General features: G+C 45.4%; 1 protein-coding gene across 1 annotated transcript; it reads left to right on the forward strand.

Moving 5' to 3' along the window:
* The first annotated feature begins 405 nt into the window (after positions 1 to 405).
* Positions 406 to 14,676, forward strand: EMP1 (epithelial membrane protein 1). The gene is made up of 5 exons (XM_031600343.2): positions 406 to 572; positions 11,012 to 11,129; positions 11,908 to 12,010; positions 12,111 to 12,251; positions 12,999 to 14,676. Exons 2-5 carry the CDS (start codon positions 11,052 to 11,054, stop codon positions 13,175 to 13,177), a joined length of 501 nt encoding a protein of 166 aa, XP_031456203.1. The 5' UTR covers positions 406 to 572; positions 11,012 to 11,051; the 3' UTR covers positions 13,178 to 14,676.
* The last annotated feature ends 921 nt before the right edge of the window (positions 14,677 to 15,597 follow it).

The raw sequence follows: 15,597 nt of genomic DNA on the forward strand, positions 1-15,597 counted from the left end.
GCTGACCATGGCAACGTCCCCCTGTGCAGCACTGGGGTGAGGGATGTGGTGACTCACCAGCCTCACTATGTCCCATGCCAACCGGCTGTTTGCTTCTCTGAGTGAATTGTATTGTTGTAGTCACGTTGCCACATTTGTAACTACACAATATTTTTTATGACAACCAGAAGTTCAGTTTTATAAACAGATGCTGTTGTGGGCCTCTATTACTCAGCTGGATCAGCGTCAGTCTTTTTTTCCAGGCTGCGGTCTCTGTACTGTGCTCTGAGTCAGACACAACCCTACAAACATTTCTTTGAATCGCTGGTTTCCTCCCAGAGACTCTTGACACCTTGCCAACAAAGCAGGGCGTAGCTTACTAATTTTTTTTTTTTTTTTTTCTCCCTCTCTTTAAAGGCAGACTGATTCATAGTAACTTCTTTAAAACAGAGCTAAGTGACACCACCCTCCCATACCACCGGAGGAAACTTAAACCACCGCCAGGTCACTCCCCTTCACTACAGCTCCGCGCTCCGGCACAGCAGCACCACAGCCCCGCACGCTCCTGCTTCCACAGGTGCCAGCACCGCACGGTAAGAGTTTCTCTCCAACAGCTTTACCAACTTCTCTTGCTTGCTGGAGCCCGATTCCTTTTCCTTGCAGCTCCAGCCTGCTTTTACCTTTCATTCTGCCACTTCTACTTGGTGAACAAGCTCAGCACGGGACGCACCTTAACCTTTCAGCATTTGCATTGAAATCCAGCTGTGTAACGGGGCAAAGAAAGGCGTTGGGTAGAACGCTGGCTCTGGCAATGTAATCCTCACCTTCAGGGCATGTGCAGCAGGGAATCATCATGGGGAGCCCCACCTGGTCTAGATGTGGCATGGAATTGCTGCACTCTTTTGGAGCAGCACTGGCACTGTTTATGGGAAAAAACCTGCTTGAAATTAGGAGTGCACGTTCAGCAATTCTGACTCTCGCTGACATTTTTCTGCGTGACTCTATTCTCTGTCCTCTCTGTCAGTAGTTTGCCAAGCTCTACTTCAGAACAGCAGTCATTTTTCCAAATGGAGCATGGGAAGTTTGGGGTGCAGTGGGAGCTTTCTTTTTGCTATGGGAGCCCCAGCTCCTGTAGCCAAAGCCATGTGGTGAGTAGGAATGCATGCTGTGCCTTCCTAGGCAGCACAGGAGCATGGAGCGCTGAGGGGAAGTGTAGGATTGCAGGCTGGCAGTTTTCCCTGCTCACCTGCCTTTCTCCACACAACCTCCCCCTCTTTCCCTCCCCTCCTTCACCACTTCTCTCACTTCATCTGTCTGCCGTGGTTTGTGTCCTGCGGTCAAATGCCTAAACTATTTTTGAGGTCTGAGAAAGGGAGCTCAGCACAGCCAGTTTGCTGGCACCAGGCTTCAGCTCCAATAGCAGGAACCCCGCCCGCCTCTGCAGTTTCATAGGGCAGAAAGAGACTGAAGCAGTGCTTAGCCCAGTCCAGCTGCAAATCACTGGGACTGGGGTTGATGCTGTGGGCAGTCACTATAGGAATGGCTGTGAAGGTAGGCTGACAGCAGGGTGGCAGCAGGGTGGATTTTATAACTTGTTCAGGTCCCCTTTGTCCTGGATGCCTCCTGCCAGAGAAATAGCTGTGTTTCAGAGGCCGAGGAGCTGACTGAGGCAGTGTTTCCTGAGCCTAAAGTCTTTGAATTCCTCAAGGCACTTCTGAGAGCAGCCTTGCCCAGGCACTGCCCACTTGACACTGCTGGATGGTGTCCACTCACATATCGTGAGTCTTTTCTCCTGAGCAAACACAGAGGAGGGAGCACAGTATGAAGAGAGTAAAAGCACAGAGCTTGTTATCTATCTGTCTATGATAACAGAGGTCTAAGCCAGCCCAAAACCTTCATACCTGCTCCTAGCAGGTCTCACACCACTGTCAAACTTGGGGACTACATGCAGACTGAGTGTGGGCTCAAGGGCAGCTTGCTTCCACTCACTCCTGTGGGGACCAGCATCCAATGGCAGCACCTCAGTCTTGCTAGCAGCTCCCTGGTTAGAGGCAGTTCCTTGTGGCAGGCCCTGCAGCTGGCTGTCCTGGCTATGGCTGACACTTGGCATGCAGTCCAAGCTCTCCTCATGCAGCAGCTGGGCATCCCTGCAGGGCATATGCCATCTCAAGGAGAACTCTGAGTGAAGTGGAGCAGAGCCACACCCAAGGTCACACTAACAGGCATGGGATTTGAGATCCCACAGCTAGCGCTGCCTATAGCTCTGCTGGGGACAGAGGCCTGGCAAACCGGCCCTGCTGGCCTAGCCAGTGGTCTTTGAGTTTTGCCTTGTGTGTGCAGTGCAAGTGCGTGCAGGAATTGCTGTGTGGTGCCCTGAGGTGGAATGGAGGTTGTGTTTTGAAACAGCTCTGGGAGATGTGCTGATAGAAGCCAGCACATTTTGGTGAAAGGCACACCTCAGGCCTCGCTCACAGTGACAGAACAAGGGTTTGCTGTGAGCATGAATCCCCGTTAGTCACCTCCCAGATGAAAAGCTGGCACATGCTTGTTGGAGAGCAAGAAATACCACTACTGGACCGATTGGTCACTGCTCTTACTTTTTGATGTGACAGCACCACCACACAGCACAAAACAGAGCAGCCTGCAGGGCGTGGCACTCCGTTTTTTTTCTGTCCTCTTGTTCTCATGCAAAGAAAATAATGAAGAAGGACTAAAAGATAAGATTTCTGCACAGTTCCTTCAAGGTAGAGAGAAGTAAAGGCAACAGAAGTGCTTTTTACATCTCCAAAAGGGAGAGTGAGGAAGTGGGTTTCCTATCTCCCCAACTAAAGATGGATGCTTAACATATCGTGAGTCTCTTCTGCTGAGGCAAAGCAGCATGCACAGGAAACCTCTGCTCCATGGCCTGGCTGGACTGATAGCTGACAGCTACAGTGCAGTACTATTAGCCCTGAATGAATGTGCCTAAGCACAAGCTTAAACCTTGCCAGCACCATCCACATTCTGTCATCTCACAGCATGACAAAGAGTCCAGCAGCAGTTCCCCATATAAATTGCCCAGAGGGAATGATAGAGTGCCTACACTCTTATACCTCTTCCTGCTATTACACTCCAGGAAGGACAGCAAAGAAGTGCATCTGGGGACTGCAATATGGAGCAGGATTTTTTCAGCCTCCCCTTGGAAGTGTTTTAGAAAGTACCTCCTGAATTTGAACAATGAACAAAGGAAACTCTGGCCAAATTTACAGCTCTATGCATCCTCCTTGCTCTGAACTGTTTGCAGAGGGCAAAGATTACATGGAAGCTTCTCTCTGAGTAAGATCAAACGTAGTCCATACCCTGACATGGTAGGGAGGGACAAGTTAAGGCAACTCTGCTTTTGAACCCACCTTCTCCAAAAGAGTGACCAGTTCACCAAGCTCTTAGCTAAGATTTAACCCCTTTGCCCCATAAGAATCAACTCGTACCATAGGTATGGGGAGACACCCATGGTGAGCTCCTAGGGACAGGTCCTTGGCTATGCAGAGAAGCACAATGAACGACTGAGCACTGGCATGGCTGAGGGCAGGTGAGCAGTGACTAATGCCTGAGGCTTAGCTCTTGCAATGCGGCAGACACATCTGGATTTGAGGAAATCCAGGGTGAAGGCCTTTGCTGCCCTTTTGCCCTTACAGGGCAGAGTCTGCTTAAGGTGGGGAGTTGTGAAAGCAACTGCCAGGACTGGGTCCAACATCCACATTCTTCTCATTCCTGAGTGACATCTCCCTTATGGGCTACAACAAGCCTCTGGAAGAGACAGTGAGAGACATGGGAACAAGAGAGGAGAGCTGCAAATGCTCAGAGCTGGGAGCCAGCTGGTCAGGGTCTGCTGGAGAACAGCTCCAGAAACATGGAGCCAGCTACGTGATAGTCGGCTCCAGCAAGAGCAGCCCAGCCAGTGTAGTGTGCTCCAGCAACTGGAGTTCTCTCCTCTGGTGGAATCCATTTCCATATGTAACATAAGCTCAAAAGACCCCTGTCTTAAGTGGTTCTGCCAACCCATACTAATTGCAATTGGAAGTAGCCCTTTCCAAGACAGACAGGAGATTTAACTTCATGAACACCTTTACCCTACTCCACAAAGAGCACAGACCAACACCAGGCTGCACAGCATCCCCTTGCTTTTGCCTTGTACACAGGAGCCATTACTTTACTCATCCTCTCTCTGCACCCCATTCTGTATTGTGGGTTGAAAGACCCATTGAACAATTTTACAAGTTAATCCTTCCTAGTATTTTCCAAGCTGGTTTACAGGAACCATATTGGCATATTCAGAGGTTTTTTAGTCCTAAGAAGGTGAACACTGTTTGGTGAGGAACTATCTCTTGACTCTCTCTTGAAACAAAAAGGGAGAAATCTTTATAACATCAATGTAAATCAGAGATTTGCAGTTTTAATTCAAAGATGCAGACAAAACACAGTGTCAGTTCCATAGACCTTCCACCTCAATCTACAGACTATCACAAGCAAGATAAGCAGGCAATCCCAGCAGAAATGGTATGTGCACTTTTGCTTACACCACACCGTAACCTGAACTTTCCTGTCAGAGCTGTCAGATGGTTTCTCCCACGTGGGCACTGTCAAATTCACACAGATAAATACGTGCACTCATAAGGAATCCGTGCATGAGCATGCACGCAGACACACACAGCTCAGACCTGCTTCTATAGAAACCACAGTCACACACAACCCATTCATACAGGGAGCCACGCAGCAGACACACACCCCTACATGTACTGCATCATCTCCCAGACCATCAGTCTTCCCACAAGTGTTTCTCACCTATCTTGGCATCTTCTCTGAACTCCTGCAAGTCCCAGCAACTCCCAGCCTTTCCTGATATCTTATTAACCCACCCAAGGACCATCAAACACATCGTGGGTGAGTGTGCTCCCCAGAGCATTTCATGGGGTGTGGAGAAAACCCTCTGTGCTGCTGTCAGCTTTGCTCTCCCCTTCCCACCCTCCTTTACTCTCTGTCCATCAGTCCCAGCCATTCCACGGTGTGTCTAGCGTACGAAGTGACATGTTTTCCTCCCACAGCAGCCACTGGCTGCCTGCCAGGCCCCAGGCAGCTGTCTCTTCCCCTTCCTACTACCAAGTGAGCTTTGGAGTTTCTGTTGATGTTGTCACATGGCTGAGCACTCCAGGGTGGCTTCTTCGGGAGAAAATGCCAATTTCTCAGCGTCTGCCCTAGGAGCTCTGACATTTCCCCACTCTCAGATGAATCATGAGCATGAGAGCTGTAAAACTCCAGTGTGTCATCTTTCCTGACTCCCCCTTGCATCTGTCAGCAAGCAGAGGTTCATTACCAAGGGTGAATTCTCAAGAGAGTGGTCTGGTCCCACAAGAAGTGATTCACGTGCTTTGCCACTCCCTTGGGAAAAGAATTGCCCCCAATCCCTTGAAGACCATACCACCAGAAAATGCATCCCAAGAACCAGGCAAAATATTCCATTTACTTAAGTTTATTTTCAGCTGTGACCCCTCAGGCTGCTCTATGCTTTCCTTCTGGTTGACATTCAGCTACTTCTCAGTGTACCCCATGTGGTCACCACAGACAGGCACCACCCATGCATACACAAAATCTTCTCGTTGCCACAAACCAGAGGCTCCAAAGTTCTCTATGCACCCACGCACACCTCCTGCCCAACCTTTTTTCCCACACATGCAAAATCTCTTTCCAGAGGCACCAGCCTACTCATCTACATCTCCATAAAAAGCATCTAACTTGTAAATTGAGTCAGGCTGGTCTGTCAAAACCAGGTTCTTAACAGCCGTGCTGGTATACAGTGGCTTGTAAAAGCCTGGAGTCAGCAAGGACTGCAAATTCAATTGGATCTGAAGTGAGAAGTGGAGCAAAGGTTGAAAACAAAAAAGGTCACTTCAGGTGCTTTCTTATAATTGTCATGAGCTTTCTAGTATCAATATCATGGGTCCAAAGTCACAGTGCCACCAGAATATCACAGAGAATGTCACATCTGCAGTCAGCTAAGTGGCCTTGGGTATGATGAGAATTCATGCTCATATCACACGTGATGACAAAGCATGTGATCGTAGCATCCAGGGCCATAAGAGGCAGCCAGGGCTTCAGTGCAGTCAAAGACAGATCCACAAATTCTGTAGGTGGTTTTATACTACCCTGAGATTTCCCCTACTGTGTTAGGGCAGCATTGCTATTTGTAGGTTGCCTTTGCTCTGAGAAATGTACCAGTGATAGAAGTGGTAGTTTGTAATTGTTTCAAATAGTATCATATAGTTTGTTTTTGCCATCCGATCTCCTTCCCTTTTGCCTTTCCTTTCCAAGTGGCCTCAACCCTCTCTCCAACCACCAGTATTTCTGCACCTGTAGTGACTCAGTGCCATCACAGACAGCGACTAGGTTCATGTGCTTTCTCTAAATATAGGAAAATAGATCCTACTGCCATCATTAGAGATAATGTACTGGGTGATCTGACTTACTTCTATATTTCTTACGGTCTGTGATGGCAGCCGAGGGAGGCAGAATTTCTGCCATCTCTTTTGCATTCAATCTATGGGCATTTTGCTGGTATTCTTGCCAGAAGCATGCAGTCTTTCCCCCAGAATGTTGAAAAATGGAATGTCTCAAACTCAAGGGATTTTAGCAGAAAATCTGATTTTTAGGCAAGCCAGAGGTCACCACCACAGTGCTTACAGGAGGTGCAGTTTAGATATCATATGCTCTCCGGACAGTGTATGCTCTTTCCTTAGCCAGCAGCTCTCACAGTACTTCATCAACTCATCCTGGGAGAGAGGTACCATCCCAAGAAAGAACCTCTCATAGAGGAGAATGGGAGCGTAAGTCAGATGTACTCCATTCCTCAGGAAATATTCAGATCTGAAATATTTCAGACTTATCTGAGAGTGCTCTGATTTTTCAACCAAACAACCCAACCATTCCTGTGGAAATACTACATACACTTTCCCTCTACTTCTTTTCTCTGTAGTGTACTCTCTGCCAGAATCAGTACCTAATCTGGCTCTTCCTCTTGTGTAACCCACTCTCCATATTTGAGGAACTACACTATGGGCCTTTGTTATATCTCCAAGTGGCACTTGGCATTCCATTCTGATACTATGCTAAGCAGTAAACTGAGGGCAAGGACTCTCTTTTCTGGACTGATCTCCAGACAAAAGGATCCAAAACACATAATTAGACAGAAGGACTTCAGGGGTGATTATATTTTGCCTGCACAAGAAAATGCTTAGCTTTTCAAGAAGTGCTTGACTGCTTACACTTGATTTGGATACAGTAGATCTATGTGTTTTCCTCCTGTATGTGTGTGCAAGTAGTGTCTATGCAGATAAAGTCTGTAATAATTATCCTCAGAGTTGTGGGTTTTTATTGTTTGTTTGTTTTGTATGTGTTGAAAGCTGATACAGTGATTGTTATTCACAGTTACTGTTGGTGGAACTGGTTATTTCTGCTCATCCATCAGCACAATTTGCTGTCATCAGTGCCATTAGTGTCATTAGATCATTTCTCTTAACTTACCCATGCTGTTCAGCAGGTGCATGCTTCTTCCCAAACAACATGTTCCACCTCAGTAGTCATGTTACTCTCATGCCTCTATTTTTCTTGGGTTAGTTGGGATCTTACCTTGAGAAGCTGCATCAGAAGGCTCACTGTGGGATTCATTATTTGTTTGATTGATTGGTTCTTGAGAAGCAGTGCTAAAACTAACAGTGTCCTGAACACTTGCAGGGTTAAGTAACTGTAGTTTTGAGAGCTTTGGGGTGAGTCAGTGGAAAAAACTGGCAGCTCTAGGAAGGATAAGAGTGACTCATAATCAAAGAAGAGCCTAAGGAACTCCAAATCCAGCTGCAGTTTAGGAAGGGGAATGTTAGAAAAGGCATTTGCATGCAATTGTGTTTTATTGCTCCAGCAATGTGACCCCACCCTGAAGTGGAGAGAGATGTCTCACACTTAACAAATGGAAAGAGTATCCTGTCAGTCCCCAGTGCTCTGCCAACTTCTCTGTCTAATGGGAGGAAAAGTCCATGCCGTACAGTCAGAGGCAGAGATGACTCTATTTCAATGCCATTCAACCACAGGTCCTTTGGGATTGTTCTCTGGTGTTTTATTTAAAAGGAAGAGAAAGATGAAAGAAGGGGAAAGTGAATAAATAGAGAGGGAGGCTTGTGCTTTAACTCACAAAGATTCAAAACTAAGCTGTGAACATATAACCCCAGGGTGGTTGCATTTGATAGCATGTGTATTCAGGGAAAGGTGCTGATGATCTCAGGAAGGAGCTACATTGAAATCATCTCAGCAAACAGTTCTCCCAAGCAGTGCGAGAACTGGGCAGAAAAAGAAAACAAAGGGAATAAAAGATTTGGTTTTCTCTTAGCGTATTGGCCACAGTTCTGTGTGTGGATTTTTCTTTACAGTGTAAAGTCATATTTTCTATTATTTTCATCATACAGAAAATGAATTCTAAAGCATTATTCTAGTCCTTTAGAGTATCATGAAAGCAGGTCTCCAGTCTTTCAAGTACAGGTCTTTTTTTTGAAGCTCCTCAAAAATAATCAGCAAAAAAAAATTTGCTGAATTCATTTCTAAAGAAACTTGGAAAAGTATGTCTATCTAGGAAAGAAAGAAAGTTTAGCCACTGTTCCATAAAGGCACAGCAGGAAGATCTGCCACGATTTGGTGTATATATATCAGTACATCATGGTGAGAAAAGCATTCATTACACCCTGTGTAAGAACCAAGGTGCTGAGAAGCAAGGATGACAAGCAGTCAAAGGGATGAGAGCATTTCATTCAAGTGCTCTATTCAAGGTTCCTGCTGTAGATAGATATATAACTTCGTCATGGCAAGAGCAATGGTTTCTCAGCTCAATTGAAGCTATCCAGATCAGTTCCCATCCAGCACTTTGAAACTCACATTTCTTTTGCAGCCAATGAAAAGAAAGGGTTTAACGCCCAGGTCAAATATGTTTATGAGGTAGCCTGCATATAGTAGTGAGAAATTGGCTTCTAGCAATGCTGAATGTACACAAATGTCCATCATTAGAGTCAGAGAGGGTCTCCTATGGCTGCACCTCCTCCCAGATCATCAAGGGAGGCACTGCAATGAAAGAAGTCATCATCAGTATCCAGGCCATCCAGGTAAATCAAGTTCTAGAGCAAGGGGAATATTGCTAGGACACCCCAAAGCAGGCAAGTAAGCCAGGCTAGCATTCATCAAGCCAGGGCTAAACTACCTAAGTTCTCCCAAGTGAGAGAAACCTCACTGTTGGTGAAGATTTTCCTAAGGAGATATAGGACCAGTCACTGAACCTTATTTGTCCTTCTAAGGAATGATCTTGTTTCAATAGGAGGAATGCGTAACAAAGGCACTTCCCTTGAGTTCTTGAACTCAAGGCTAATACTGGCTTTGGATAAAGTGCCACTGGTAGATAAGAAATCTGCCCACCCACTGTGGTTTGGGAAAACTATATCCAAAGCAGTGCAAGGAGCAGCTGCAGTATTTTACAGGAATACACTCCCACATACAGTCACAATGAAAGCAAAAAAAAAAAAACAAACCAACAACAACAACAAAAAAAAATTAAAAAAAAACAGGATTGGAAAAGGTGGAGTCAGTGAGTAAATAATAATTAAAAAAAAAAAAAAGATTCACGGGACTTTAAAAAGCTTTTTGTCATAGTTTGAGTGAAAGACATCATGAAAAATAATTGTATTGTTCCATGACAGTTACCACACCCTGTACAAATGGTGACAGCATCAAAACTTATTACCTGAGTCACCTGCACCCAAATAACTTGACAGCCAACATTAATCAAATGCTTGACACTACTCTTCAGTAGTACTTTAGTATCATCATTATCAAGAGATAGAGCAACATAGCCCTGTGAAACTTTCTAGGAAGCAGTCTTACAGTGTTTATAGGGTAGGCCCAGCAAATTTTCCAGTCTGACTTCTGTGGTTGTGCTACCTGATTACTAACACATTCCTGGGAGGACAGGAAATATTCTGTGAATTACCTGCACTTGCTCCCCCAGCTGAGATCTGTTCCCTGTATTTCATATTTTCAGGGGAGAAGGCAACAACCTTGATAAATAGTGTCATGAGTGCTATCTAAAGTAGATACCCCTCCCAAAAACCTTGTCTTTCCAGTGGCATGTTCATCAGTGATAATGAATCTTAGAAAAAGACATAGGGAACAGAGGAAAAAAAAGAAATCTGCATTACAAGAGAGTTACTGCAGTAATAATGTGATCTGCATGCCTCAAGTTTTAAAAGATTAATAAACAGTCTTCTGTGCAGTCTTCTAAACATCTTCCTCTACCCCAGAACACCTCAGTGGTGTTTCTATTCTGGTTATTCTCCTCTACATAAGGGATCAGGCCATTGAGTATGAGCAGTTCCCCAGACCATTTTCTACCACTGCTCAGCACTTGATGTACCAAAGGAATGCCCCTCCTCCATTCTGCACTACCTGTCCCATGTCCCAGACTGACTGGAGGAGGCTGTACTGCAAAAAGGAAAGGGACAACAGGAAGAGAAAATCTTTCCTGAACTCCATGGGCAAAAGCTCTACTTCCTGGAGCGTAGGCCTGGAATATGTCATTTTTACTTTACAGAACCACACACCAATTTAAGAAACCTATGTATATACACAGGCTATTTTTACAGTGCTCCAAAGCTATCCACCCCTGCTCTACATCTCTTCCTAGTCTGGTTCCTTTACCTCCAGGCTTTCTTTAACTGCTGGAGGAACTACCATGCAGATTCTGAAAAAGGTTTTAACTATGGTTTTTTGTTTGTTTGTTAAAGTGCTTAAAGAGTAAAATTAAAATCAGCCTATTTTGTCACGTGTAAATAAAGCTTATGTCCCTGTTCATTATCGGGGAGTTGGACTAGATGACTTTTAAGAGTCTCTTCCAACTGGAGCGATTCTGTAATTCTATTCCTCAGTTCAGTCCTTGCCTTCATCTTCTCCTTCTGCTCTTGTTCTCCTTCAGATTTCTCTGCACTGGTGACACCACCTAGGAAGGATCCAAGATGTTGGTACTACTGGCTGGTATCTTTGTGGTTCACATTGCCACCGTCATCATGCTCTTCGTCTCCACCATTGCCAACGTAAGTAGGGGCTACCCTGGATGAGCCACGGAGCGTGGTTGTCACCTGCTGCATTAGTAGCCAACCACAGGGCTGGCAGCGGGACAGGTGCTTGGGTCTGGAGACGGCCCAAACACACTTCGACAGCGGGAACAGTGGCCTTGCCGGCGCCGCCAAGGGCACAGGGGAGGCGCCGGGCACTCCGCTCCCGACCCCGCTGCCGCGGAGCAGAGGGCCGGGGCTGGGCGAGGCTGTGCCCGGGGCGATGGTGACCCCTGGCGGCTCCGCGGCCCGAGCCGGGGCCCGGTTGCACACATCGCTCCGGGAGGTTACAGCTCTTTTGCCGTCTTACGCTAGGCAAGCCAGAGGACAGATAACCTCTGCGATTTCTGTTGTAGCATGGGAACAGATTTTTCCTGTGTTTTGTCTGGATTAAATGCCCCTTGACATTCAAAGCCAGTGTCAGCTCCCACCCAACCCGGCTGTCACTGTCATACTCCGACTCATTCAGCCCTCAATCTTCTGGCACTTGAGCTGTGGCTGCTCCCCTTTACAGTTTAATTGTGATTAAGGTGGTGCAGTCACAGTCCCTGGAGGTGCTCAAGAACCACGTGGATGTGGCACTGAGGGACAGGTCAGTGGGCACGGTGGGGATGGGCTGACAATTGGACTCCATGATCCTAGTGGTCTTTTCCAACCTTAATGATTCTATGACTCTAATCTCACAACAGGGCAAAGGGTCCCGGTTGGAGGCACAGGGCTCTCTCCCTCATAACACAGTTGCATCATTGCGTTTCAGGTTTGGATGGTGGGTGAGAATTCCTATGGAAATGTCTCCTGGGGACTCTGGATGTGGTGCAACAGCACTTGTGAGTCGCTGACACCCAGTGAGGGCAATGCGCGTAAGTAATACCTCCACTTTTGTTGTGGTGATGTCTTTCATGCTTTGTCATGCAATGTAAAGGCTGAACCCTGACCTTCTCAAATCTGCTCTGTTGACAGCTTCCCTCAAAGCAGCCCAAGCCTTCATGATCCTCTCAATCATTTTCTCCGTCATCGCTCTTGTTACATTCATTGTCCAGCTGTTCACCCTGGAGAAAGGCAAACGTTTCTACATCACTGGAGCCATCACACTGGTTTGCTGTAAGTACACGTGCTGGGCAATGGCTCTGCATGCTTCCCGGTGCCTCTGCAAGCACAACAGGCCACGTCTGACACTCATGGCCATCAGGGAAGTTGTCAGCCAGCTAAAAGCCTTCAGGGGCCCACTTTTTTGATTTAAAAAAAAAAAAAAAAAAAAAAAAGCATAGAGGGCTCTGGGCAGCTTTATCTAGTGGGTGGTAACCTTGGCCACAGCAGGGGCGTTGGAATGGGATGATCTTCAAGGTCCCTTCCAACCCCAGTCATTCTAAGATTCTGTGATTCATAGAGGAACTGGAAAGTGATCTCTATACATTTTTAATTAAATTTAAATAATGAAAATATTTCCAGATTTTCATTAGACAATCCCAGTGAGTTCTGCAAATTCTCTTCATAAAACAACAAAAAGCATTCAAGTATTTCAGAGGGTGAGGAAATAAATATGAGCTACTGCTCATGGGATTCAACACATAGCACCAAACTGTCTGCAGATCTTATTACCTTATTACTTATTTCTTCCTAACAAAAGTTTATTCCCCCATGGCATCCACTAAACAAGACCCAAGTGCCTTATGTCATCATGTCTGCAAGAGGAATTCTTTTGAAATAAGCCTAATAGGTTCCAGCCCCTCTCTCAGATGACATAAGACATGCATTACAGTCTCAATCCAGAATATTACCTCAAACATCCTACAGCAATGCTGGTCTTTATGCATTTTCCAATTCTATCTTTTCCCTTCTTTCCTACAGGGATGTGCATTCTGATTGGAGTCTCCATTTACACAGCTCGGTTCACATACAGGCAGTCTGTGAGCCAGGCAGTAATGGTGGCAAATTCTCACCATGGCTACAGCTTCATATTGGCCTGGATCTGCTTTTGCTTCAGTTTCGTCACTGGCATCCTCTACCTTGTTCTTAGGAAAAAATAAGGTCAATGAGAGTCCTGGGGAGAGGGTTGGCTGCTGGGAATGGGGAACAATTGCTCTGCTGAGAGAACTTTTGGATAAATAGAAAAAACAGGAACAGCCACCATCATCACCACTGCCACCACCATAGCAAAACAACAAAACTAGAATCTTCAGAAACTCATTCACCAAAGAGCAGGAGGAACAGCACTGACTGATCTCTCACTCCTGGGGCTGCTGCGCCAGAAATCTGCAAGTGACCCAGACAGCTGTTCTCCTTTTCTATTGTAACTTCATAAACATTCAAGTCCAGCAGTGATGACTGAAGACCACCAAAAAAAATGAGGGCTACATCTTTTTCCCTGTCTAGAGCCCTTCCCACTTGCCTTTCAGTGTGCCTGGTGGGTTGGGCATTGAGGCTTACAATTCCCCTATTGAAACAAACGGGATGGGACTTTTGTTACACACATATATATATGTATGTATGCACATATATGAAAGACATTACATTGAGAAACAACCCAATAGAAATCAGATTAAATTAGTATTAACAATACTACGGGAACAAGGCAGCTATTTTTTATTTTTATTTTTTGCTGTTCTGTTTCCTATTTGACATTCCCAAGGTTGAATCAAATACAGGTATGAAGGGCAGGTATACAAATATACAAGTGTGGATGATGAAGAGAGAGAGAGAAAGAGAGAGGGTGGGGGACATACAAGGGCTTCCTAAATATAGAGAGCACAGTTGCTCAATGATGCACGTGCAGGGAGGGAATCCTTTGGGTGTGTGTCTGCACTAAAATTTTTTGTTCAGCTCTAGTACATAGCAACAGCACTGCAACAACTGTAGGCATTTTTTTTTTTCACATGAACACTCAGGACATGGTATTAATTGGGAGCCCCACCTTGTGACACAGCTCATCTCAATAGCAGATGCTACACGTTAGTAGAGGAAATGTATTCCCTTATGAGAGACTTGGAGAGATGAGACGGGACTTCTGAGTTCTGCTCCATGCTGCACAACCTTAGGCCAGTCACTTAATCTGGTGCTTTTCCATCCTCCTAGACCTACCTCCTATGGTTGCTGAGAGATTTAGAGAACGCTCTCTGATTCAAGGTCCCCACGTGAAAGGCTGGCAGAGGATAGTCAGGCATTGTTAGTGCTGCAACCAATGCATTTCTGTCACTTTGAAGAACCTCAGTCACTAGTGGAATTCATAAGGGACAAGAGGTTAAAACTTCCTGTGGCTCCATCCACAGCTAAAAGGCAGTGAGTTCAAAAAACTTACAAGTGCAATTTGTGCTCAGATACGATTGTCTCTCTCTCTCTCTCCCTCTCTCTTTCTGTTACATTTTCTTCTTATGTATACTTTATCAATTTGGTGGATTTATTCTAGTACTGTATGTTGGTGTTTCATTAACAAGGTTATTTCATATATAGTCATTGTAAATATTTTGAAATGCATATTTTTAACTTTAAGGGTATAAAAATAAAATCTAATTCCCTTTATTATAAAGAATTTTGCTTCGGTATTTTTTTAGCATTTCAGATACTTGTTAACAGAAGTATTTGCTGTATTCTCTGAATCAAAACTTACTCCTTTAGAACAATGCAGGACTACCATGTCTTGCCTGTCAGTCTCCAAGATTTTCTTAATTGATTAACCCACCATAGGGTAACCTAAGAGATATGCTAACCAAGGGCAAAACCATGACATGAATCTGTAGCAGGTGCAGTTCCACCTCATACACAGTAGGATGTGGGAAAGCTCATGGTGTGCTATGACTGGACATTTGTTTTGGCTCAGGATGTCCCAGGAATCCTGCTGTTCCTCATCCTACTGGCACTCCAAGAAACAAAGGATAACCAAAGACCAGTTAGCTACTAGAGAATGAGGGTCTTCTGTCTATACGCCAACACTAGCAGTTGGAGTGTGAGCAGGGGCATGCTAGTCAAGAAGCTGGTATCCGCATCCTGCTGTTTCTAGCATGGCATACCTGATAGTATGACACCTTACAGGATGACAAGGCAATCCCAACTTTGTTGGGATGCCCAAGACAGGCAGCAGACAACTGTCTCAATATTTTGTATAATAGTCTACTTCTGCCTCATCACCTTTGTCACTGGCAGCTCGGCAAGGATATGAAGGCTACTTGACACTGGGCAGCTTGTTTTGGTTCACATGGGCTTTTAAATGATAAGGACTCTGATCTACAGTCAGTAAAAATCACCAGGTTCTCTGTCATCTAGCAAACCTTATCGATCCAGTCCCTGAAATATAATCATCACAAATGAGACAGCCTTTGCTTCATATCTAGTAGGTCTCATCACCAGCTTCTGAGTCCTGTTACAATAGGGCATGGCAGGTCAGGGAATGACATTTGGCATTGGTGGGACAGAACACACCAAACAGCAAAGCAGAAGCCCCACAAAAAATAAA

Source organism: Phasianus colchicus, chromosome 1 (genome assembly GCF_987193195.1).
Source record: "Phasianus colchicus chromosome 1, bPhaCol1.hap1.1, whole genome shotgun sequence".
NCBI lineage: Eukaryota > Metazoa > Chordata > Aves > Galliformes > Phasianidae > Phasianus > Phasianus colchicus.